General features: G+C 42.3%; 1 protein-coding gene across 1 annotated transcript in view; it reads left to right on the forward strand.

Moving 5' to 3' along the window:
• The window catches only part of igsf9bb (immunoglobulin superfamily, member 9Bb), a 148,830-nt gene that overhangs the window by 65,838 nt on the left and 55,258 nt on the right, over positions 1-27,734 (forward strand). Inside the window, exons 4-7 of the mRNA XM_083764167.1 lie at positions 12,136-12,287; positions 14,691-14,808; positions 20,063-20,204; positions 26,418-26,563. Of these exons, the coding sequence (XP_083620293.1) occupies positions 12,136-12,287; positions 14,691-14,808; positions 20,063-20,204; positions 26,418-26,563 (558 nt within the window). The remainder of the gene's footprint in view (positions 1-12,135; positions 12,288-14,690; positions 14,809-20,062; positions 20,205-26,417; positions 26,564-27,734) is intronic.

A 27,734-nucleotide genomic window follows, 5' to 3' on the forward strand; every position in this document is an offset into this window, starting at 1 on the left:
ACATTATAATCATCCTAAAATCTTACAAGCAGAATGTTACACAGTCTACTACTATAGTACTATAAAGTATACTGTGTGCGTGTGCGTGCGTGCATGCGTGCGTGCGTGCATAATATAAAAACGTTTCTCTTCTTCCTCAATAATGATAAACGTACTGCTCACCCGGTTTGAGTCTTATAGTTGAGGTGCTGCCTAGAACTACAAAATATATAGTAAACCAAGTCAAAGGGGAAAGGTCAACATTTTACTTTGCAAACATCACGGACAGACAGAAGCATATTATTATATGTGAAGGTGCTTAAGCAGAATGCTGAGACTGAGTAGGCTATATTATAGAGTAGGCCTACAGTTGGCGGCGGTGGCTCAGGAGTAGAGTGGCCGGATGGTAACCGCAAGGTTGCCAGTTCGAACCCGGGCTCCCCCAGAGTTAGTGTCAAAGTGTCAAGCAAGACTCTGAACCCCTAGTTCAGAGTCTTGCTCAAGGACACTTCGACATTAACTCTGCTCCCGATGTGCTGGTTGGTGCCTTGCATGGTTTCCACCGCCATTGGTGTATGAATGGGTGAAAGTGATGCACAATCTATGTAAAGCGCCTTGGATAAAGGCGCTATATAAATGCACCATTTACAGTTGAGCTTGGAAGATTGTACAGTCATGGACAGTAACAATAAGGCCTCATGTTCTCTTTTTAGGATGTCTGCCAATCCTCACAGTAGTGTTTATCAAATGGTGTGCCCGTGAGATAAGTTCAGGTGAGCCTTGGGACGCATTATCAGTGCAATATAATGTATACAACTTTACAAAAGTTATTTTTTTTAATTTAATTTTCCTTTCTTACTCATTTCCCAATACAGTGGAATACAGTACAGTATAGTAGAACATGTATATTTTAACCACTTTCAACTTGGCGTCCCTATTTTGGGACAACATCATACATAATTATGAATTGTGAAAATGTGAATTCATTGTATTCATTTTATTATTATTTATTATTGTAAATAACAGTAGGCCTATTATAAACGCACAGGGGATTCCAAAACACCTACTCTACATTCAAGTGAAACACGATTCTGTGAAACCTTAAATGGTCACCGACGTAAAAATGAAGATTTATTTAATTGAATCATTAGATTTGATCTGCGTTATAAAAGGTCTGATCTGATCAAATCAAATCATTTTCCCGTTAAAGGGGCAATTAGAATGTGCATATGCATGACTCAAGTCTAGAAGTGGATGCAGCCGTGCAGATGCTGAGAGATAGTGAAATTATGTTCTCCATGAACAGCTCGCTTTTATCCTCTGTCTTGTTTGATCCTTCGGCATGTCAGAAGATTCCCTCGGCTTCGGCGGAACTTGCAAAGAAATAACGATCCGTTTCATTTCTACTGAGGGCCTCCGCTATGGCAGTTTGCAAGCCAGGGTGTGCTGCAACAAAGGTGGACTTTATGCAACATATTCTCCAATTTAAAACAATAATACATTCAGCAAAGTTTAAAAGGGTATTACTACTCCATCCGTCCCATGAATTTATCTGGTAATGAAGTGTTTTTAAGGAACAGCTTTGGGCTTAGTTTGAACCCGTGTTTTAATACCATTTGCATTCAATGTTTTGAGATCAGTTTGTATTACCGTTTCAGTTGGTTCTGCAGTTGCCATTCACTGATCCCCTTGTGGTGACTCTATTAGTGCTTGTCTTTGTCATATGAACAAAGTATACATACAGCTTGGGCCTTGGGGTGAGATCATTAACCCATTCTGACCTGAGATCAGATTCATACAAGGTTTCCACTGGACACACACTGGTCTGATTAACCCATTCTGACCTGAGATCAGATTCTAAAAATGTCAGTCGTTCTTCGATTTTTCAAAAATAGCAGACCTACAAGCTCGTAGCGCGCCACTCGGTGGCGCGCTATGAGCTTGTAGATCTGCTATTTTTCAATAGCTAAAGCATAACATGATGCTAACACCAAAATGGGTTCCGGCCCAGAATGGGTTAACACATTTAAAAATCTATTGGATGGAAGAAAACGTAATGATCCAAATGTGAAAATATCATGAGTGGCCTCAAGAGGCATGCTGTACTGTCTGAAAAAGTGTGTTAACCATTTGATATGCTTATTTAGTAAGTTGAGTAAGTCGAGAATGACACCCACATTTCGTGAGGGGCGATAGTTATATTAAAATAAACCTGTGGGCGTGGCTGAGAATCTGGGGGTGTGTCTGTGGGTGTGTCTAACAAAGGTACCTATCTATTCAGAACCCATAGAGACCATTTTGAGATTGAGGAACAAACAAAGGGTACTCCACTGTATGTCTCCTAACACAAACTTTGTCCTAACACGTCTCTATACCTATAGTGGCCTAGCTGCTGTATTATCGTCACACATTTCATGAGTTTACAAGATGGACAGCTGTTAAATGAGATAATAAATAAATGATGTGTTACGAAGGTGCTGCACAGACATGAGAACAACTCATGAGTGTGACAATGAGTGTGAGCTAGAACGTTCCGTTCATGAACTCAACCAGCTTGTTATTGTCACGGCATATTGTTTCTGTTGTGTGGAAACCTTGTATGTCCAAAAAACAACCTTTCGGGAAATGGGATCCAATGTAGTTATTAGTCACAAGCTCCTGTTAATACTTTTCATTGGTTCAATTCAATATTCATAATACCCACAGACCCCCCCCCTTTCACTTAAAAACGTATCTAAAATTGCTGATTAACAAGCTCACAATCTGTTGCATCACAACGCGTTTTGAGCTTGCCTTGTAGGTTATTTTTGCTACTTTTGTGTGTAGTTCGACAAAGTGGGCCATTCATTTACGCACGCACGCACGCAAACAACGTTGTGTACTGGAGATACAAGGTTTTAGCCCGACAGCAGGCTATAAATATTTTATTATAGCCCTACTACCTCCTGAAGTATTTACAAAAGTGAAAAGCAAAGGCCCCGTATCGCTGTCATAGCTTCCGCCAGCAATAGAAATTCTTCAGACAGATCGACATACACACTTGTCGAACATACTGTTCTATGTACAGTCTTATCTGCAGGTCTTTCGCTGATAATATCAAAAACATGTTATGTATACACCATCAGAGGCCTCCCCTCGAAGCATCGCATTATGTCTAATGCAGGGGTCTTCGACAGGGGGTCCGCCACCCCTAGAGGTCTCAGAGTTACTATAGGGGGTCTGCCAAATACAACCCTATACAACATCCTTATTCTGAGAGGAACATTAGGCGAAAATAGCAGATCACAAGATTCAAGATTCAATACTTTTTTGCTATGTCAACAGAGTTGATTGGGATTTGTTTCAGTGCTCTAAAAACAGACATACAAATAGACACATTATTCACGTCACATATTCAGACACATATTCAGTAGAAAAAGATATAAAAGTACAAACATCATATGAGAGGGACCGATAAATAAGAAGAATGCAAAAACGTTGCAATTCATGAGAGAGAGAGAGAGAGAGAGACCAATAAATAAGAAGAATGCAACGTTAGAGTTCATGGTAAATAAATTGCAATGGAAGAAAACGTAATAAAATAAATAGCATCGCAGTTCATCGTTCTTACAAAGCAGCTTCACGCTGTAAAGTGCGAGTGAAAAGAGGGTCAGCATTCAGGAGGCGAGCAGCCTCTGGATATGCAACTCATCGCGCTGCTAGGTTTAGGACGGGAGCTTATAGATCGTCTATTGTCAGCATAGAGGTTTGGTGTAGAGCAGGGGTGGGCAACTTTGACGATGGAGAGGGCCACTATATTTCCACACTCACTCCCTAGGGCCATATATTACTGTCGTAGCAAAAATAGCCAATCTACTGCGACACGTTTTGAGCTTGTAGATCGGCTATTTTTGCTATATTCGAATTGGAATCCTGAAAATTTACATTTTTATGTAATTTCAAATGCCTATAATTATACGTGTGTTGAGCAATGAGCTACTAATTTAGATTGAAGTGATTCAAACAGGTCATGTTTGCATGTTGTGGAATTGTAAACAGCTGGAACCAATATTATATCAGTATTCTGATATTAACCTGAGGGCCACATTAAGTGAAGGAGGGGGCCGCATGTGGCCCCCGGGCCGCCAGTTGCCCACCCCTGGTGTATAGGTAAAAAAAAGAGCAGACCAAGAACAGAGCCACAATGGTCAAGTTTACTTATAGTATCAGAATCATCTTTATTGTCGCATCACAGTTTTAACCAGCAAGAGGTGGGTGAAATTCAGTGGTGGAAAGTAACTAAGTGCTTTTACTTAAGTACTGTACTTAAGTATAATTTTGAGGAATTTACGTGAGTATTTCCAGTACTTTTACTTCTACTCCACTACATCTCAGAGCCAACATTTTTACTTTTACTTCACTACAATTATTTGAATATTACTAGTTACTGTGGAGATTTATTTTTGATTAGAAAACATACATTAACCACTTCAACCCTATACATTTTGGCCATTTGAAAATAGCCGATCTACGTACAAGCTCACAATGCATCGCAACGCGCATTGTGAGCTTATATAGATCGGCTATTTTCAATAGATTTTGTACACTTGTGATTTTGAACTTGTGAAATGGGACATTCTGCAATATGAGTACATTTTCAATTCCGTACTTTTACTTGTAACAAAGTAGTTCTAAATTGCAGTATTGGTACTTTTACTTAAGTAAAACAATTGAGTACTTTTCCCACCACTGGTGAAATTAGTTTTTGTGCATAATAGTTCCCATCGTGTTATTTTTCTAAGAAACAAAGATAGGGGAGAAGAGAGGGGGTCTCTCTTTGCAAATTTACAAATGCACAGTCGATTAGAAAGTTTAGATCAGAGAGTTACGTGTGTCAGTGATACTAGATTGACTGTTGTCGCGCAGAAGAGAAAACGGAAAAATGAGCATGAGCAAATACGTGCTTTTATGCCCTCGGGCGGGAGGGCACGTATTACGTCATGACGCAAAAGAGGCCCATTCTCTTGGTTTTAATAGAATGTGAGTATATTAAAGTACTTCTGTTGTCCACGCCCAAGATTGGTAGCGAACTGCCGAGCGTTAGATCTTTATATAACCAATAGTGCGTGCGTGTGTGCGTTATACGGTGCGTGAGCAGTGGTTATATCAACTTATATGTCTGAAATAAACAAAAAAAACATTGATTTATACAATGCTGATGAGAGTCAACAATGCTATCTATAAATACACAGCATGGGCACTGTTGTGTAAATCAGGCTATATTTTCCTTTTCTTCCCCAGTAAATGGCTTTCTTATCTCCCATTCATCTTATCTTGTTGTCATTTTACCCGTTTTGACTGCTTTAAAACGGTTACTATTATTATTAGTCAAGCTCCTATCATGGGTGAGAGAGCAAACAGCCCACCCACATCATTATGTTTTTAATTGCATCAGACAATACTCTGTGTACGACTGCACGTGTTTACAGTGCATATATGTGTACTGTGGTAACCAGTAAGTACCCATAGGCGGGGAAGTAGAACTAATTTGAACCACAGCATCCCATGCTTGACAGGGACTATGTCGTATACGTAGAGTCGTAGACCATGGCAACCGTATCGCCACAACACGGCGACGAGGATGTCGAGGAGATGCTGGAACACATTTGGAACAGATGATTAAAACTCAGTGGGAAAGAAAATCGAAGTGTTGAGACAGTCCTATAGTGTGAATGTACGGCGCGCTGTGAATGTGTAATGTCAGTGAGCAAGCATGTGTGCTGCATAATGATGCTTGTGTAATGTTTGGGCACAATATGCGTGTCAACAGCTCTGCCACTCCAAGCACCCTCCCGGAACACATCTTGTAAAGAGTTCGATTTGCATCATTGCACATGCATGGTGACCGACTGCAGCATGAGGACACACACACACACACACACACACACACACACACACACACACACCACACCACAGATTGAACTCTGACCCTTTGGCCATCTACATGCTCACAACACGCTGTACAGTAGCTTGTAGATCTTCTATATTTTGTGTGAGATTAAATCAGGATTTCACGGGTCCATTCTCACACTCTCAGAGTTCTCACACTCTCAGAGTTGACTTAACGTACTAGTCTACTTGCCAGCCCATATAGAGCCCCATTGTGAACCCGGACATGTTGAGTACACCAAGGTTTTATGCTAGAAATGTTGAGTATGGGTCCCCAGCATGTAGAAACTGCCGGATGCTAACTTGCATACTGTATGTTGAGCAATCTTCACAATTGGCATAATATGTGACAATACCATTAACAACCTATAGAAGGCAAAACAATTCAAAATTGCACCATGCTTTATGTAGCATGTGACGTGTCAAAGTAGGGGGTTTTCATGATGCTGGATCCATTCCAAGCATTAGTTTTGCAAAAAAAAAAAACACTCCTTGGGCTAAAAACGGCCATACATTGTGGACTATACAGTGGTTGTCAAAGTGGGGACCATCGGTCATTTTTGGCAGGCAGGTTAGGTTTGCATAGTGTCCGTATAGCCCACCAATGCACAGTGAGCAAGTGTGCCTATCGTAGTGGAAGGTGGAGCGCATGGGAGCAACACTCCCCCAGTTCTTAAAGGATTTTATAAGCATGCACAGATTTCCCAGCATCCATATTCAGGGGTGGACGTTGTGCCAAAATCCACAAAAGTTCACAAATCATAACGCACAACGCCATACACAGCGATGCAGCAGTCAGCACTTTGAATCCAAAGGAGCCCACAGCTTCACATGAATGATTTGCGACATGATGAAACCGTTGCAATCCGTTGCAGAGACACACTGTGTACTGTGTGGGCACTGCAGTTGGCCTGTTTAAATGTCCCATCCCTGTTTCACAGTGCATGGTTTTCACTTGTCACAGTACTAATTAAGATCTGTTCGTCACCATCAAGACAGTTTCGGTACAAATCGGACTTCCTATATACATTACTTTATTTGTTTATTTAGTCGGGACATTGCACATTAATGAACACCAAAACAAGACTACGAATTCAGGCGTTAAATATGCCAGATTTAGTACCGGAGATATAATTCCAGAGATCATTTCCATCCATAGTGCCCAAACATTAATACTAGTCGGGCTTCAAAATAGTAATCACGGTTGATAATACGATGGTTTTAGTTTGAATAGGGAGGCACGATTAAAATAGCAAAAAAAGCCATCTACTTTTTACTATTTTGCGCTATTCGTCACACAATGAAATACATTAATATGATATGATATATAGTACTTTATTGTCAGTTTGCACTTTGCACTGAAGTTTGTCTTGCGGCCCAGCGGCCTTGTATGCAACACATATACACACATTTGACATAACACAAAAACGAGAGAGGGAGAGAGAGAGAGAGAGAGAGAGATGTTTAAATATTTATGTCAAAAGATTCTGAGAAAGCTAAAACTGGAATATGGCCAAATGAAACGGGCACGTTGCCCACAGCACAAAATGGTAGCAGAGCAGAGCCTGTTTCCCTGATAGATAGACAAAGCAGCATTTTATTCGCTCGCTACTACCGTGTCACACCTCACAGCTGAAACTGATAGAATTTAGATTACCGGTAATATCTAAATTGAGCCACGCACACTGTGCTTCATGCTCCCTCCCTTCACTCAGATAAGTAGTAGTACTGTAGTGAGGTCTCTCTCTCTCTCTCTCTCTCTCTCCAGGAGGAAATTAACTTGTAAAGAAAGACAGTCCTTTGATCATTCTCATCTCTTTGGCATGGAAGAACCACTCCTTCTTCATGGGGGTCACTTTAACTGTGCAAAATATTATTTAGGCCCGACGTCGAAATGTCTTCTAAATCAGAAGACAGTTTTCTGAAATACCTATGTTTCTATGACAGTGGTGCTCAATATTTCATGTCGAGGTATATTATGTAATTGGCCGCTGACCCCCGTCTGAAAATATTTAGTTCCAGGCAGGGACCCCCCACCCAGAAGCAAAGATTTGAGTTAAAAACGCTCGCTCTGAAAGAATATGCATTCAAAGATTTGCGCCACATTTTCACATTTTCACCATTCAAAAATAGCAGACCTATACAAGCTCGTAGTGTGGCACTCGGTGCCGCGCTATGATCTTGTAGATCTGCTATTTTTCATTAGCTAAAGTAACATAATGCTTTAAAACACCAAAAGGGGTTCCCCGGCCCAAAATGGGTTAAACACCTGTGTTTTCCAAGAGTATCATTTGGATCATCTTGTTGTGGTTGTGTGCATGTGGGGCACATGCATGTTGTATGTGGACTATAACTCTGAATGGAGCCTATAGCTATGTGTTGAACCCGTTGTACAGCCCTGTGATTCTGTCTCATGTTAAATCCATCTTTCTCTGGGAAGCTCAGTGTGGCTAAACACGCAATACTGTGTGTGTGCCTGGGATTAAATCAGGCTCATTTCATCACGCCCCTCTCTCTCTCTCTCTCTCTCTCTCTCTCTCCCTCCCATCTCTCGTCACGTACGTATTTATTAACAAACAAACAAAGGCACAAATTCCTTAAACGGGTTGCTAAAAAGTCAGATTAAATAACATTAAACCACTTGTTGAACATGATCAGCGTTAGTTAGTTAGTTAGCATGATCTGGTAGTATACACAGTAAAATCCTCTGTGTTCATTTATCCATTAGCGCGTGCGTGCGTGCGTGCAAGGGCGTGCATCATAACTGATGACGGGTCTGTTTTGGGGCAGGCGCGTGTGTGGGACATTTCGTATATTTCTCACGCTTTCTCGCGGGATTTCAAGGCAAAACACAGACACAGCAAAGCCAGCCGTCCCTACCTGATTGGGATGTGTGCTCTAGAAAAACCCCTGACTGTGGCTTGAGGACACAAGCAGCTACCTGCCTGCTTACTGCCTGCTTACTGCATAGCCTATATAACATGGGTTCCCAAAGTGGTGTCCAGGTACCCCTGGGGGTACTTGAGGGAGTTCCAGGGGGGACCTAGCTCAATTAGAGATAGTTATACAAATGGACCCTTATGTGTCTATAACTCAGAGAGTGTACACATTTGTACGCTAAATTAGCATTGATTTTACTATATAAATTGGGGGTCCCAGAGATAGAAATGCTGTTAAATCGGGGATCCGTAGCATAATGCGTGTGAATTTGGGGGTTCCATGAAATTAATGTGTTTTCCTAGAGCCGTAAAAATCCTCCCTTATCGGGGTCACTAGCATATGTTTTCAAATGGGGGGTCCGTGGGCTAAACTTGACATGACATAGTTTGGGAACCAAAGTGTGTGTGTGTGTGTGTGTGTGTGTGTGTGTGTGTGTGTGTGTGTGTGTGTGTGTGTGTGTGTGTGTGTGTGTGTGTGTGTGTGTGTGAGAAATAGAATATCAGTCCAAATGTAAGAATATTTATTTCCACTGGGCTCATTCAATATTTCATAATTCTTGAATGTTCTCTCTTGCTTTCTAAACCTTCCTAAACCTATTGGTCGTAGAAGAGAGACTCACGGCTCCTCCTCACACAGTCACAACTGACCAGTCAAGCGTGAGAGTCAGTGCAAGGTGAGAGGGCTCACGCGTCGCGTGCATTATTGAACGGTGTCTCGGTAACCCGTTTGAATTGGCTAGTCGTCTGCTATTATGCACACTCGGCTGGACGCTCAGGTAAACGAACCACGGTGCAGCAGCACGGCCAGGAGCCATTTGGGAGGTGTGTGTGATGTGTGTTTCTATCAAGGGCAGCGGAGCAGTATAGTATAGTGGGCAGGCGTTGGAGTATAACCGTCTGGGAATCGGAAGGTCCCCGGTTCAAACCTCGGCTCCTTGTTTAACCCATTTAGACCCGAGGACGATTCTACAAAATGTCTTCTAGATCCTGACAGTTTTCTGAAAAACCTTATGTTTCTGTATCAGTGGTGCTCAATGTTTGTCAAGGACCCCAAAAAGTATATGTAATATGCCTCCCCCCCCCCCCCCCCCCCCCCCCCATCTGAAAATATGTTGTTCCAGGGACCTACCCAGAACCAAAGATTTGAGTTAATATATATTCAAAGATTTGAGGCACATTTTCACGATTTTTCAAAAATAGCAGACCTACAAGTTCGTACAGTAGCTGTGAGCTTGTAGATCTGTTATTTTTCAATAGCTAAAGCATAACATAATGCTTTAAAACACCAAAAGGGGTTCCCACCCAAAATGGATTAAGTGCCCCTGAGCAAGACACTTAACCTCCAACTGCTCCCCTGTGCGCTCACTTTGAGCAGGCGGTTGCCGGGTCAATGTACTGTAGAGAAGTAATTCCCCTTCACTACAAATCCTTCTTCTAGAGGTGAGGGCACTTTGGATGTGTTTGTTGTTGGTTGAACGACGTCTGGGAAGTGGACTGTATTGACAGAGAAACCTTTAGCAACCTTTCGACCAACCAAAAGATTTCCTTTATATACTATGTATAGCCAAGTCTACTCCCAACACTATCTTCTGGAATTTCCATAGCAGTTGTTGGACTGTGTGAGTGTGTGTCTGGAACGTACAAATTGAACGAGCAACAAAGGTGTTGTTCTGTGCTGTGTGTGTTCAACCCATCAGACAGCCACATTAGTCAACAGCTGTACCTTCCATTTGGACCTCTACCATAGAGCAGATGGAATAAACAGGGAGCCAACTCAGCTGGATTAATGTAACACAGTGGGGTCTGGACATTTTGTCTTTTTTTTCTTCTTTTTTGTTGCTGTGTGTGTGTTGAATTGTTGATACAGTCATGCGTGTACTAGACTGGAACTCACCTATGCTTTATGGCATAGGCAGAGAAACTAGGTGCAGCTGTGTGACATGAGACTAATTAATTAGAGCGACAGAGAGAGAGAGAGAGAGAGGACGTGTGTATGACACGTGTGTGCGTCAATTTAACAAAGGTGCAGACGATCAGAAATCAGCAGAGAGCGAACGACGTTTGCGCTACTGTATGCCAAATTGAAGTGGACTCGGCCCCCGACTTTTTTTTCCTCCCTGGAAATAAAAACCTCTGGGTTTCCGAGGCTATGCATGTACATGTTATATATTTCACATTCGTACCACCTGACAATAACATCTCAACAGAAAGTCCAAATTCAGCAATGCATATTTGTTCTATAGTCTCTCTCTCTCTCTCTCTCTCTCTCATATCCAAGTGAGTGAGGGCAGTGTGGTGAGCCGGAACCACTGCATCATCACTGGATCTGTTTTGGCTGTATGCAAACTGCCATGGATCCATTCCATAGCGTTGTGGGCAGATCTTAATCTCTCACCAGCCTCTCAAGACACTTGCTGACGATTGAAGTGAGGGTGACACTATAAGGTCTCAGTGATTGTGTTGGCATGCTTGGAAACTGCTACTGGAATGTAGTGGTGGTAGTTGATCATCCAGAAAAGAATGATTGTATTGACCATAGGCTATTGTATAATGTGTTACTCACAGAAAGGTTTTTAGTTTAAAGGGATTGTGACATAAAAAACATTTTTTTGTGATTTTTCTTAATTCTTTTAGGTTTTCTGAGCTCAATTGCACCCAAAAAACCTGAACTTTTCCCATTCAGTAGATGTTCTGTGGTGTGGGGTTTTCTGGCTCAAACAGGTGCTCTGAATTCCTGCTGTTTGTGATGTAAGAGACAGAATATAATGTCAATGGGATTGCCAGCGGATGTCACTGTTTTCACCGTTTTGCCTGTTTTGCCTGATCTACAAGCTCTCAAAACATTGCTTAAATTTGTAAATTATTTCTAGTAACATCGAATTTTGTTCTTCTACATGCAGGTGACCGAGGTGTCCCCCTGCCTCCCCAGCACAGACTATAAACTTAATTTCCCTGCAGTGCAATGCTGACTGCTTGACTTTGATAGTGAAGCTGGCTTAATTCTTTTCTCCCTTAAGCTTAATTTATTCCCTGTTTATGACCGTGACGTTCTGCGTCGCTTGCCGACAATCTTTGAATAATATTCTTTTTCGTTTTTAACTAAAATATTTACTTCTTTCAGATGGGGGTTCGGTGGCCAATTACATATATATTTGGGGTCCTTGACATGAAAATGTTTGAGAAGGACTGACATAATAGAAACATAGGGTTTTTCAGAAAACTGTCGATATTTAGAAGGCATTTGTAGAATCGTCTAAATGGACGCTTTTGTTTTCTTGTGACACCTCAGCTCCCCCTACGTTCACGGACACGCCAGCGCAGTACGTAGAGGCCAAGGAAGGGGGCAGCATCGCACTGACCTGCACGGCCTTTGGCAATCCCAAACCCTCTGTCAGCTGGCTGCGCGACAACATACTGCTGGTCAACAGTGCCAAGTACAAGGTACACACTTTTGATATTATGTGCTTGATTTACAGGTGTATATGTATGGACATCTTTTCAGAACGAAAAAGAAATGCACAACAGAGTACACTGTGTATGGTGTAAACTGTAAAAGCGGACAAACTAGTTACAAACGGTTTGCATCTCTCTTGATTTTACGAGACGTTTTGGACGTTCTGCCTTATTGAATTAACTCTGGACTGAGGTCGATTAAAAAAAAGGCTTCTAAATCCTAAAAAAAATCTGAAAAACCCATGTTTCTATGTCAGTGGTCCTCAACCTTTTTCATGTCAAGGACCCCCTGAATTATCTCTATTGGGCCACGGACCCCCATCTCAAAATATGTAGTTTCAGGGACCCCCCTTTAGTTAACATTTTCAAAAATAACAGACCTACAAGCTCGTGATGAGCTTGTAGATCTGCTATTTTCCAATAGCTAAAGTAGAACAGAATGCTTGAAACACCCCCGAAATGTCAAAATGTACTACTGTAAATTGAATTAATGTCCATACTGGTATTGAAATGACTTATACACACATTACTGTAACTTGATTCTTGAGCCTTGATCGTTGTGATTATAGAATTTACATTATTTAGTGCTTGGGACCTTTCCCTCTTTCTGAAATGGCCATTACAATCTTCACCATTGTTGTCACACCTGTACATTAGTCTTTGCTTTTTACCAAAGATTTTCACAGCAGTTAATATCCTCTTCTTGCAATATAATCTCTGTAACCTCTTTTACCTTAAGAAATTATATGCTTTGAGTGAAGATCATTTAGAAATGTCTTTATTTATACGCTTTTTTTAGCAAAAGGCTGATGCACACCTCAGAAGGCTAGTGACAGGTGCGTAGGGAAATAGAGCATATCTCTGCTGTCGGGAGGAAACCTGATAACTCCATTTTTGAGGTTTTTGATTTATATTTTTTGGTATGAATCAGTGCTAATGAACACCCTTTACGTCTGTGTGTTACAACACCAACTGTTTAAAAAATATAAGGTTTTCTTAATTTCCTGAAAAAATGTATATTTTTCATTTCCTGAAAAATTAACATTTTGGAGTTATGAGGTTATTAAAAAGGGTATCTTTGAAAAAGAAAAGGTCTGTCCTGATTATCTATCCTGATGAAGGTCTAATAATCGACGTTGACCTAATAAAGAGCAACATTTTGTGTCTGACAGTGTGTGGGACCTTTCCTTTGTTTTTCAAAGATACCATTTTTTTAAATTAATTTACCGGTATACGCTAACAGAGCACAGGGGCGGGGTAAATACTCAAATGTTTGGACTATGATTGGATACTGTCTGTGAGGGAAGATGGAGAGGGAAAGAGAATGGAGAGCCAGAGTTACAGTAGCATAAGATCCACTCTTAACTATTGACTGCTGCATGCGGAATGGGGAGATACGCCACCCACTCACTCACACTCGATCAATTATTCAAATATCCCAGCTTTGTTCAAAGAAATGTTATACATTTAAATAAGTCCCTTTCACAGTAGTTTCCCCCCCGCAGAGTAACCACATTACAGTATATCAGGGTTCCCCAATTAATTTTCCTCAAGGGCCATATTTTGACTACGGTACCAGGCTGGGGGCCGAGTCGGCACGCGCGAGGTCTTGCCCTGAAATTAATGTTCAGGGCAAGACCCCATTTGAAAAGGACCCCTAGTTTGACATGCAGAGGCTACTGACCCCAATTTAATGCCATTTATATCTGGGGACCCCCCCCCCCCCCCCAAAAAAAAAAAAAACCCAAACTTATTATTATTTCTTTTAGAAATTATTCCGTGGGCCACAAGGGGGCGCTGCGGGGGAACCCTGCAGTATATCATGGTTGTCTGTGTGTATAATGTATAATAATTATTGTGTAAATGTAGGCATATAATATAAAATAAAACAAAATAAAAAATATTATAAAAAACGTGTATAATTGCACACCAGTGAAATTATACACAAATTATCAACACAGAAATAAGTGTGTGTATACAGCGGTGGTTCCCAATTAGTGTCAATGTGGGGGTCCTTGACATGACAAAGTTTGGGAACCACTGGTATACAGTATACAGTCAAATGCAATTTTGGGGTCAACAAGGTCAACAATGTATAAATGATGCTATGCATCAGTGTCACCCACCTGCCTGTATAGGACATAGCCGTGGCGGCCATTTTCTGGTTCCGTCGTTCCACACCCCATTCATTCGTTCAGTTTCCCCATAGAGATTTCCAGAAATGTGATATTATAAAACATTTGACTGTGTGTGTGTGTGTGTGTGTGTGTGTGTGTGTGTGTGTGTGTGTGTGTGTGTGTGTGAGGGTGTGTGTGTGTGTGTGTGTGTGTGTGTGTGTGTGTGTGTGTGTGTGTGTGTGTGTGTGTGTGTGTGTGCGTGCGCGCGCGTCAGGTGTCTGACGGCAGCTTGACAGTGCTGTCTGTGAACCGAGGGGACCGTGGCGCATACACCTGCCGGGCAATCAGCCCCCAGGGAGAGGCCATTCACACCACACGCCTTCTGGTACAAGGTACTGTCTCACACCACACGCCTTCTGGTACAAGGTACTGTCTCACACCACACGCCTTCTGGTACAAGGTACTGTCTCACACCACACACCTTCTGGTACAAGGTACTGTCTCACACCACACGCCTTCTAAAGGTACTGTCTCACACCACACGCCTTCTGGTACAAGGTACTGTCTCACACCACACGCCTTCTGGTACAAGGTACTGTCTCACACCACACGCCTTCTAAAGGTACTGTCTCCCACCACACGCCTTCTGGTACAAGGTACTGTCTCACACCACACGCCTTCTGGTACAAGGTACTGTCTCACACCCCACACCTTCTGGTACAAGGTACTGTCTCACACCACACGCCTTCTAAAGGTACTGTCTCACACCACACGCCTTCTGGTACAAGGTACTGTCTCACACCACACGCCTTCTGGTACAAGGTACTGTCTCACACCACACGCCTTCTAAAGGTACTGTCTCCCACCACACGCCTTCTGGTACAAGGTACTGTCTCACACCACATGCCTTCTGGTACAAGGTACTGTCTCACACCACACGCCTTCTGGTACAAGGTACTGTCTCACACCACACGCCTTCTGGTACAAGGTACTGTCTCACACCACACGCCTTCTAAAGGTACTGTCTCCCACCACACGCCTTCTGGTACAAGGTACTGTCTCACACCACACGCCTTCTGGTACAAGGTACTGTCTCAGCTCAACTTCTGTGTCTGTTTGTTTGTTGTTTACATTTGCATTATAACCAGAACCACCCCTGACGGGGTAGGTAGGTCTGTCATTAAACCCATTCTGGACGGGGGAACCCCTTTTGGTGTTTGAAGCATTTTGTTATAGGCCTTACTTCAGCTGTTGAAAAATAGCTACAAGCTGTCAAAAATGGCAGATCTTCAAGCTCATAGCGTGGCACCGAGTGCCGCGCTACAAGCTTGTAGATCTGCCATTTTAGAAAAATCGTGAAAATGTGGCGCAAATCCTGGAATACATATTTGGCTTCAGAGCGAATGTTTTTAACTCAAATCTTTGCTTCTGGAGGGGGTCCCTGGAACTACCTATTTTAGAGGAGGGGTCCGCAGCCAAATAAGGTTGAGCACCACCACTGACATAGAAACATTGGTTTTTAAGAAAACTGTCAGGATTTAGAAGCCTTTTTTGTAGAATCTACTGTATGTCTAAATGGGTTAAAAAAAAAGTCAGATTTGTTTGGGCCCCCACATACCCACCTGGGAATCGCTGCAGTAGATGCATGACGTAGCTGTTTACAGTACACTACAGTACACTACAGTACACCTGTAGTCGTCCGAGTATAGTCCTCTGTCATAAATCAAACATGCGGCGCTCTCTGTGTCGACCGGCGACAGATGAAACCAGAAGGTCACGTATACTTTCACTTGCCACTGTATTAAAAACCAGGCCACAGTCAGCTTAGCTACTTGACCCATTATGTATAATTTACCGAGGGAGACAGATTAAAAGATGCCCTCCAGGAACGCTACTGCTGAGCGTGCAGCACATGAAACGAGGGGGCGACAGAGACAGACAAACGGCACTCAGCAGGGTCCCGAATCCGATGATACACACACACACTGTATACGAACACAAGCACACAGACACGGACACGCATGTACAAGAACACATTTGCACGCTTTCCCTCTCTTTCTGTCTGACCCCAACGCACACGCACGCACGCACGCATGCGCATACATCCACACACACACACACACACACACACGCATCCTTTCCAGGCCGGGAAACCATGGTTGCCATGCTAATGGGTTTGGCAGCTGTAAAGGCTCTGCCTGTTAAAGGATCTGGCCCTAGGCTCCAGATCAGAACTAACATATTGGGCTAGCTGTGTGTGTGTGTGTGTGTGTGTGTGTGTGTGTGTGTGTGTGTGTGTGTGTGTGTGTGTGTGTGTGTGTGTGTGTGTGTGTGTGTGTGTGTGTGTGTGTGTGTGTGTGTGTGTGTGTGTGTGTGTGTGTGTGTGTGTGTGTGTGTGTGTGTGTGTGTGTGTGTGCGTGCGTGCGTGCACAGGTTCAAGGACATGATGAGCAGGGAAATACTACTTTTTTTGTGGACCTCTCTATGACAATATTGGGTTTTTTTCCTGGGTATTTTAGGATTACATTCATGGTGAAGGTCAGGGGTTTGGCTTACAGATATGTGTGTGGTGTGTTTGTACTGTACACATACACACACACACACACACACACACACACACACACACGGTCACAGATCCTCAAATCCAGTAGCACAGCAGACCCAGAGGCAGTATGCAAGTAGCTGATACACAGTTAAATCCTCAGCATTAGTTTAAAGCCGTGAATAAAATGTTGTTTTGTTAATACATCACAACGTATGCATTTGGGGTGGATGTATTTGGTCTCCCTGCTCTTCTATTGAGACATTTACTGTAGATCCATGTGTCTGATTTGACCCGCATTTCAACATTCAATTCAACAGTGTTGTTTTTGGCAGCAGATTTTGATTTTAGTTTTTAGCATAGTCTCTTGAATAGTTTTCATTTAGTTTTAGTCACATTTTAGTCCCCTGGAATGTTTTAGTTTTAGTTGACTAAATATCATAAGATTTTAGTTGACAAAAACGACAGTTGATTTAGTCGACTAAAATGTTTTCCGGCGGGCCTTGATGCCGTCGTAATGACTGAATTTACACATGCTGAAAATAGCAGATCTACAAGCTTGTAGATCTGCTATTTTCAGCATGCAACAAAGTGTAAAATGACTTCTACTGGATCTCTTGTCCACTAGTCCCTTCTTAACATTTTAGTCTAGTTTTTATTTGTTGAGGAAATTGTCAATACATTTAGTCTTAAATGTAGTCATCATAGCATAGTTTTAATTTCGTTTCCATTTAGTTTTCATCAGTGAAAAAAGGTAGTCGACGGAGATTTTTCGCCACAGTTTTAGTCGACGAAATCAACACTGCCCCCCCCCCCCCAAGTAGGAAGGCTCATATTACTATTAGCTCAGTAGTAAAAAATATAATAATAATAATAATTCAGTACTTGTGCAGGAAGCCCGGGTTCAAACCTGGACCAGTACTGCACTGTACAGTATTAATGTCCACCATACTGTCCATCTGGCACAGCTCAGTTCAGGGTTCACTCAATAATGTCTCTAATCCTACGCTGAGTGCAAACTCTGGTGTCTGGTGTCACCCGGGGTCTGTGACCTCACTAAATGCTCTATTCGCCACATATTGAATGATGTGTTAATCTGTGTGTGTGTGTGTGTGTGTGTGTGTGTGTGTGTGTGTGTGTGTGTGTGTGTGTGTGTGTGTGTGTGTGTGTGTGTGTGTGTGTGTGTGTGTGTGTGTGTGTGTGTGTGTGTGTGTGTGTGTGTGTGTGTGTGTGTGTGTGTGTGTGTGCGCATGCGTGCGTGCACATGGTCGTAGTGGAGTTATCCGGTGGTGGAAAAAAGTACTCAATTGTTTTTACTTAAGTAAACGTACCAATGCTGCAATTTAGAACTACTCCGTTACAAGTGAAAGTACGGAATTGAAAATGTACTTGAGTAAAAGTACAAAAGTATCGGCATCAAAATGCACTTAAAGCACTAACAGTAAAAGTACTCGTATTGCAGAATGTCCCATTTCACAAGTTCAAAATGTGTACAAAATCGATAGAAAATAGCAGATCTACAAGCTCACAATGCTCGCAACGTGACGCATTGTGAGCTTGTAGATCGGCTATTTTCTAATGGCCGAAAAGTGTATACGTGTTTAAATGGTGAATGTATGTTTTCAAATAATTGTAGTGCAGTAAAAGTACAATATTTGAGACGTAGTGGAGCAGAGTAGTGGAGTAGAAGTGAAAGTATTGGAAATTAGAAGTACTCAAGTACAGTACAAATGCCTCGAAATTGTACTGAAGTACAGTTACTTAAAGTACAAGTACTTAGTTACTTTCCACCACTGGAGTTATCTGTGATGTGTGTCTGGTCACATATCTGGTCAGAGCTCTGCTTCCCCCACTGCATGGCCTGTGGTCAGCAGACAGACATCATTACCGCCGCCGCCCCGGTTCACTGACCAACCATAGGAATGTTTCTCCTCAACCTCTAAGGCCTGGGCCGTGGCTCAGCGGTCCAGGCACCCTGGCCGGCAGCCCGAGGCTGGCAGTGTGCCGCGGGTTCGACTCCCGATCCCGACGGCCTTTTTCTTACTGCATTTCACTCCCCCCATCTCTCCCCCCCATTTCCTGTCAGCCTATACTGTCTGTCCCTCTATAAAACAATAAAAAATAAAATAAAGGCGAAAGCCGCAAATAATTAAAAAAAAAACATTAAAAAATAAAAACCTATGTGGGCCACGGGGACCACTGGTGGGCCGCCAGGGTATGGCAAGTGGGCGCCCAAATAATTGCCATTTTAATGATGATTATGACATTGTTATATATAAAAAAAGAAAACATAATGTAAAAGAATATAGCATTATGTTTTCTTTAAATACCATGAAAGGAATTAGTTTTTCTTTGTGATACGAATATTTCCACACTCTAAGTCTAAGCAATACAAGTTCTTTGGCAGACATATACAACACACACACTGACAATGTTGCTATTATTTGGTCAAAGGCAACCTTACCAGTTTACTACCAGTGTGTACCCTTGGCCGCATATTTATACCGTACGTCGTCAACCATGGATGTTAAATTTCAGGCACAATGTAAGCTATTATTACCAAACGCTCTTATCTAGAGCGACTTTACAATAAAGGCAAAATGAATCACTTCTTATTCACTTGTCTTATCGTCTGCAGTGTTGTTTTTGGCAGCAAATGTCGATTTGAGTTTAGTCATAGTCTTTGGACTGAAACTTCATTTAGTTTTAGTCACATTTTAGTCACCTGGAATGTCTTAGTGTTGGTCTAGTTTTAGTCGACTAAATGTCATCAGATTTTAGTCGACTAAATCCACAGCTGATTTAGTCGGCTAAAATGTATTTTTTCGGCGGGCCTTGATGCCGTCGTAATGAGTGTTTTTACACTTGCTGAAAATAGTCGATCTACAAGCGCGTTGCGTTGCGGCGCGTTGTGAGCTTGTAGATCAGCTATTTTCAGCATGCAACAAAGTGTAAAATGACTTCTACTGGATCTCTTGTCCACTAGTCTCTTCCTAACATTTTAGTCTAGTTTTTATTTGTCGACGAAATTGTCAGTATATTTAGTCTTAGTTTTAGTCGATGAAAACAACACTGATCGTCTGTGTCCTTCCTTCCCCCCGCAGGCCCACCGTTCATCGTCTCCCCGCCAGAGAACATCACCGTCAACATCTCGCAGGACGCCTTCTTCACGTGCCAGGCAGAGGCGTACCCCGGCAACCTGACCTACACCTGGTTCTGGGAGCAGGACAACGTCTTCTTCAAGAAGTAAGTAAAGCTGCCATTTAGTATTTTAGCATTTTATTTTATTGTGTCAACTAAATCCTCATTAATGCAAACTAGATTCAACATACTCAAGCCTGCACACATTCTAAATATGCCCCCGAAATATTTTACAGAGCAAATGACTCGACATCATATATTTTTGTTGTCATGGACACTTGTACAAAACATTAATAATTCTACTCGAGTTGGAAGCATTAAGACCCATTTTAACCCTCATTGGCTTCCTTTTCTGAAAAATAACGTCATTGTAAAAAGATATTAGATATTCTATTTACAATGAGATGCGGACGGGAGCTGGTGCCACTTGGACCTGGACATAACGTACCACTACAAAATTACGTCGGACTTAAATACTGAATTGCTTTCATTATTGTCAGTTACAGGTGGACAAAGTGCTGGGGGTCAAATGCTCCAGACTCCATGCATGCAGTCATACTCCTGGTCAAATATAATACAGTATGAGAGCTAATGTGCTGCAGTATTGCTTTAACCCATTTAGACCTGACGTAGAAATTTAAAAAAAAAAAGTCTTCGAAATCCTGAAAGTTTTCTGAAAAACCTCATGTTTCTATATCAGTGATGCTCAATATTTCATGTCAAGGACCCCCCAACCGCCGACCCCCCCCCCCATCTTAAAATATGTTGTTCCTCAGAAGCAGAGATTTGAGTTAAAAAGGTTCACTCTGAAAGAATAATATATATTCAAAGATTTGAGGCACATTTTCACGATTTTTCAAAAATAGCAGACCTACAAGTTCATAGCGCGACACTCTGTGCCGAGCTATGCACTTGTAGATCTGCTATTTTTCAACAGCTAAAGCATAACATTATGCTTAAAACACCAAAAAGGGTTCCCGTTCAGAATGGGAAGTATTTAAAAGTACCGGTATATACGCTTTTAAAAATGAACAAACAAAAGTATACGCTATAGCGGCTATACAACTGATAAAGTAAATTTTCTTTTTAGTACCAATACATTGCTGTTTTCACGGTGCGACTGCAGAAACTATAACTCTCTGACACCACATAATGTACCTAATGTACCGGTCTACACAATACAATACGGTATAATCAACACAAACCTAGCCATGTTTAGTTTGTTATTTAAACACTATGTGTATACTATGTGTATACCCATTTAGACCTGACATCGAAATTTAAAAAAAATGTCTCAAAAAAGCTCATGAAGCTATGAAGGTAGAGGTACAATCATAAAATAGTCTAGTCTAGTCTCACAGACAGTGTCCCATGCATGGCTGAAACCCAACTTCTACAGTTTAGTTTGGTTATAGAGCACGACTGGCAGGACACTCATCTTCCTCCAGATGTCCTCCTGTGACATTTTCACATTTTACACTTGGAAACAGCTCGGACAGAGACAAGGCACTTGTCCCTTCCACTTATCTACAAAGTAGCCACACAGCCACCAAAAAAAAGCCTGCAGTCGGGTTACGGCTTGTACGGTACAAGTTCCCAATACATCACATCACATCGGTGCACGCCTCGTTGCACTGCTTTTGATGCAGAAAGGCTTGGCAGGGATGCCAGTTGAACACACGTGTAGCTCCAGCTACAGTACGTTGTAGGGGCGGGTTGACTGCATTCGAGGTTCTTACACAAAGCATTGTGGTTTGTCTTTGTTGTTTCTCCCGATGGAGAGGTATACTGTAATACTGTAGCAATGATGTCGTCTTATTACAATAAAGCCCCATCTATAGTGTCCAATCCGGTGCTCGAATGAGTTTACTGACATTATCAGCCTGATTCGCTGCGTTCCGCGGATCTGAAAAGGTCACTGCGCTACTCAGTCTGGAAAGTCTCCTATTCTCTCTACTGTAATTATGCAGATGACACGCAAATATACACATATCAGTTACATCAACTGACCTATGGTGCTGTTGATTCCCTCTGTCATTGCATTGAGGAAATCAATGAGTGGATGCGGCTAAACTTTCTTCAATTAAATAAAGATAAAACTGAGATCATTGTTTTTGGACCACAGAAACAGAGACGGAGTGTAATTTCTCACCTTGAATCGCGGTCTCTTATACCCAAGAGTCAGGTTAGAGATCTTGGTGTTGTCCTAGACTCAGATTTAAAATTTCATTTCATTTTGCAACAGTCATATCAAAACTGTAATTTCATCTTCCTAATATCACCTTAAAAATATTGCAAGAGTTAGAGGAATTATGTCCAAGCAAGACCTAGAAACACTTTTGTTTCCAGTAGACTGGATTACTGTAATGGTCTGCTCACAGGACTTTCAAACAAAGCTCTTCGTCAACTCCAACTGATTCAGAATGCTGCTGCTAGAGTCCTGACAAAAACTAGGAAATATGACCATATTACACCAGTCCTTAAAAACGTATACATACCAGTGTCCCAGAGAATAGATTTTAAAATGTTGTTACTTGTTTATAAATCTGTTTGTGGCTTTGGGCCCAGCTACATCTCAGACATGCTGAAGCCTTATGAGCCCTCCAGAACCCTTAGGTCATCTGAGGCTGGTGAAGCAGCATTTCACCATTATGCACCACAAACCTGGAATGACATTCCAGGTTACATTAGGAAAACATTTTTAAATCCAATTTAAAAACCTATTTATTTAACATTGCCTATCCCAGTGATGTCTAATAACAGCTAGGTCTTGCCTGGACTTTAAATTAGCTGTGTCTTCTGTTTCTATTAAAGGTGGTATTTGTTGTAATGTATATGCTCCTATATTTTATTTTAATTGTATCTATTATAATCTGTATTCATTTTAAAGTGCACTGTTGCACTCTGCATTTGTATTTGTTTTTATTCTGTAAAGCACTTTGAATTGCCTTGTGTATGAAAGGTGCTATATAAATAAAATTGCCTTGCCTTGCCTTGCCAGGTAGGCAGGACATCTTAAGGTTGAAATGGAACCGTGGCTTCTGATTGGTCTGTGGTGCGGGTTGAGGAAAAACACGAGTTTGACGTTGTATCAATGCGCACCGCACAGCTACTGCTGTTGTCCTGCAACGTCCCCTTATCATTCACTAAACTCACCCCACACAGCTACTGCTGTTGTCCTGCAACGTCCCCTTATCGTTCACTAAACTCACCCCACACAGCTACTGCTGTTGTCCTGCAACGTCCCCTTATCATTCACTAAACTCACCCCACACAGCTACTGCTGTTGTCCTGCAACGTCCCCTTATCATTCACTAAACTCACCCCACACAGCTACTGCTGTTGTCCTGCAATGTCCCCTTATCGTTCACTAACCTCACCCCACACAGCTACTGCTGTTGTCCTGCAACGTCCCCTTATCATTCACTAAACTCACCCCACACAGCTACTGCTGTTGTCCTGCAACGTCCCCTTATCGTTCACTAACTCACCCCACACAGCTACTGCTGTTGTCCTGCAACGTCCCCTTATCGTTCACTAAACTCACCCCACACAGCTACTGCTGTTGTCCTGCAACGTCCCCTTATCGTTCACTAAACTCACCCCACACAGCTACTGCTGTTGTCCTGCAACGTCCCCTTATCATTCACTAAACTCACCCCACACAGCTACTGCTGTTGTCCTGCAACGTCCCCTTATCGTTCACTAACCTCACCCCACACAGCTACTGCTGTTGTCCTGCTACGTCCCCTTATCATTCACTAAACTCACCCCACACAGCTACTGCTGTTGTCCTGCGACGTCCCCTTATCGTTCACTAAACTCACCCCACACAGCTACTGCTGTTGTCCTGCAACGTCCCCTTATCATTCACTAACCTCACCCCACACAGCTACTGCTGTTGTCCTGCAACGTCCCCTTATCATTCACTAAACTCACCCCACACAGCTACTGCTGTTGTCCTGCGACGTCCCCTTATCGTTCACTAAACTCACCCCACACACAGCTGTAGTTTTTTTTGTACTACTGAATTTGACAGTGGACTACTGATTCTGAATCGTTTACTTTTTACCGTAGGTTTTTACTCTCATGTCTGGATTCCCGAACGGCGCTATTAGTTTCAACAGTCGGAAGCATGGACAGAGTGGCGCTGGCTGGTGACGTATCAGCAACAACGTGGCTACGTAACAGTTGCCGTTATGAAATGCGAGTCAAGCAGCCTCAGTCCACTGTCCAGACTGAGTAGCGAGTGACAATTCAGAATCACGGAAGGCAGCAATTCAGGCTGGAACCCAGGCTAGGGATCCCCCCCCCCCCCCCCCCCAGTTTGAATTAGCTAATGTGGCCTGGGAAACGATAGATGGATGGATGAATGGTTGGTCGGACGGTACATATCGAAGTCGGACATCAGTAGTTCTCTCAAAGTTGGACTTCGGCCATATACTGTGCATACAGTATTCCCCATTGGAGGGCTGGCCTATAGTGTTGTAAGGACTTCAAAATATATTGCCTTCATCTGAGATGACGTAATCTTCTCCCTTTGCCTCTGCTTGTTGCACGCACGCACGCACGCACGCACGCACGCACGCACGCACGCACGCACACACACACAATCCAATTTGGAGCTGGCAAAGCGGGGAGGAAGGAGGAGAGTGGGGGAATGCAAAATGTCTGTTGCCTTGACTACTGGCAGTGACCGGTCACCAGTAGACGGAGTCTAATCTCAGGTCTAAGACTAAAGCTCGTCCCTCATGTCTCTCACTCTCGTCCAGACTGATTGAACACGCGTGCTGGAGCGAACAGAACGAGCATGTTGTCGGTCTACAAGCCCCCGTATAACGTCACCCTCCTAGACGGAGCCCCCGGGCCAAAAATAGCCAATACTGTATTATAAGCCCCACACCGCGTCACTGATGTAGCCACACGTTGTGAGCGTATAGACCTGCTATTTTTGTCACGCGACGGCATCCTACGACTCTGGAGCATTCATTAATGGTGTCCATCCTATGATGGACTCTGGAGCATTCATTAACCCATGTAGACTGAGGACGATTCTACAAATGTCTTCTAAATCATGACAGTTTTCTGAAAAACCTCATGTTTCTATGTCTGTGGTTCTCAAACATTTTCACGTCAAGGACCCCCAAAAAATATATGTATTTGGCCACCGACCCCCCCATCTGAAAATATGTTGTTCCAGGCAGGCACCCCTCCCAGAAGCAAATATTTGAGTTAAAAACGTTTGCTGTGAAACAATATGTACTCAAATATTTGCGCTACATTTTCACGATTTTTTCAAAAATAGGTGACCTACAAGTTCATGAGCTTGTGTATCTGCTATTTTTCAATAGCTAAAGTATAACAGCCCCTGAATCGCTATAGCCACGCCCATTAAAAAAATATGTTCTGATAATGGAATGAAACTAAATGAGAATGCAGTGTGTCGGCCAGTTTGCAACTGTTTACCTTATTTCTTTATTTCACTAAAGGATACAGAGTTTTGGTATAGTCTTGAAAAAGACTGCAGCAGAGTGTTGTGCAGATATGTACAGTATCTGCATATAGTGTGTCTGTGCATATTCATTTAGCATACAGTGTTTTACCTACAGTATTAAGACAACTGAATGAATGGCCATGTCATCACATTATGGTTTGTCAACAATTTACAATTTAGGCATTTAGCAGAAGCTCTTAATCCAGAGTGACTTACATTAAGCAATAACAAAAAGCATGGCATACATCACCTATATAAAAAGTAGTTATCATGAAACATGAGTAAGCTAAGAACGTAACAGTGGAGTATCTATATCATGAAACTATATATGTAAACTATACATACTATACTATATTATACATGCAATTCTAGTGCTGTCTACGTAACAAGCTATAAGTCTGTTTAAAATACTATCTAAGTCAACATAAAGTGCTATCTAAGGGGCTAGGCTAGGGCAAGTCCTACGGGCCATGGTGGAGTCTGAAAAGGTGGGTTTTCAGACGACGTATTACCAGAGTCCGTTTCATTTCCAAACGCAGTGCACCATGTCAAAGAAACCTTGGAACGAATTCACCCAGTATGTGACCTTTAATGCGATAGAACAAGACATGAATTAAGTTCTGAGTTTTGCTCCCAGTCACAGTGTAGCTTAATAAGCTTATCTAGAATTGGACCATTTTGACTATTCTCTCTCTCTCTCTCTCTCTCTCTCTCTCTCTCTCTCTCCCTCTCTCTCTCCCTCTCTCCCTCTCTCTCTCCCTCTCTCTCTCCCTCTCTCTCTCCCTCTCTCCCTCTCTCTCTCTCTCTCTCTCCTCCCTCCGCAGTGACTTAAAGCGCAGAGTCAGTATTCTTATCGACGGTTCCCTTATTGTCGCCCAAGCCAAGCCTGAGGATTCTGGGACATACACGTGCAGCCCTAGCAACAGCCTGGGCCAGCCGCCGTCGGCCTCGGCCTACCTGACAGTGCAACGTGAGTATAAATATGTAACTGTACCACTGCCTTTCACAAACAAGCAGCGATGGAAGACATTTAACGGTATTTAACCCATTTAGACCTAAGTTCGATTCTACAAATGTCTTCTAATTCCTGACCGTTTTCTGAAAAACCCTGTTTCTCAAACTGTTTCATGTCAAGAGACCCCTAGAATTATATGCAATTGACCCCCATCTAAAAACGTTCACTCTGAAAGAATATACATTCAAAGATTTGTGCCACATGTTCGCGATAAAAAAAAGATAGCAGATCTACAAGCTCGTAGCGCAGCACTTGGTGCCGCGCTACGAGCTTGTAGATAGGTCTGCTATTTTAGAAAAATCGTTAAAATGTGGCGCAAATCATTGCATATATATTTCAGAGCGAAACATTTTCAACTAAAATATTTGCTTCTGTGGGGTCCTTGGAAACTACATATTTTGAGATGGGGGTCCGTGGCCCAATAGAGATCATTCTGGGGGTCCTTGACGTGAAAAAGGTTGAGCACCACTGACATAGAAACATGGGTTTTTCAGAAAAATGTTAGGATTTAGAAGACTTCAAAATGGGTTAAGGAAGCGTGAGAACCATCCGTGTAAATGTTCAAATAACCAATTCACACATCTCTACTATACTACTCTTTCCACTGACCACGTTTATACGCATCTGCACTGCATTTACACTACAATTACCTCATTTCCCTCAGCAACAATTAGTTAATGGCACAGCTGAGTGTGTTAATTAGTACTTTAAGTAATATCCCATTTAGCGTTTAGCAGGTCACACAAACCACATTGCAGCAGCAGCAGCAGCGACAAACTAAACCGGGACAATTTCATCTTTAAACTATTGGCTTGAAAAAATCAGAAAGTCAGTTCAGAAATCACGTTGTTATCACGGTACATTTGATGCAGGAAGAACTGCATTGAAATGTGATTGACAGGTGGCTTTCCAATACAGGTATCTTATAAGCCAAACCTAAAGGTTTTAAAGATAACTGTGTGATCTTGCAATATTTTTTATTACAAACCCCTTTTCCTCAGCAGCTAATCTGTTTTCCAGACTTTATAGACTTTCTGTTGTTAAGCATCAGCAGATGGTTCAGTTTATCTAACATTCTTCCTTCCATATCACCTCATCTTCTGTGTCTGTGCAAAGCTCACACAGT

The sequence above is a fragment of the Protomyctophum parallelum genome (genome assembly GCF_964188405.1).
Source record: "Protomyctophum parallelum genome assembly, chromosome: 1".
Taxonomy (NCBI): domain Eukaryota; kingdom Metazoa; phylum Chordata; class Actinopteri; order Myctophiformes; family Myctophidae; genus Protomyctophum; species Protomyctophum parallelum.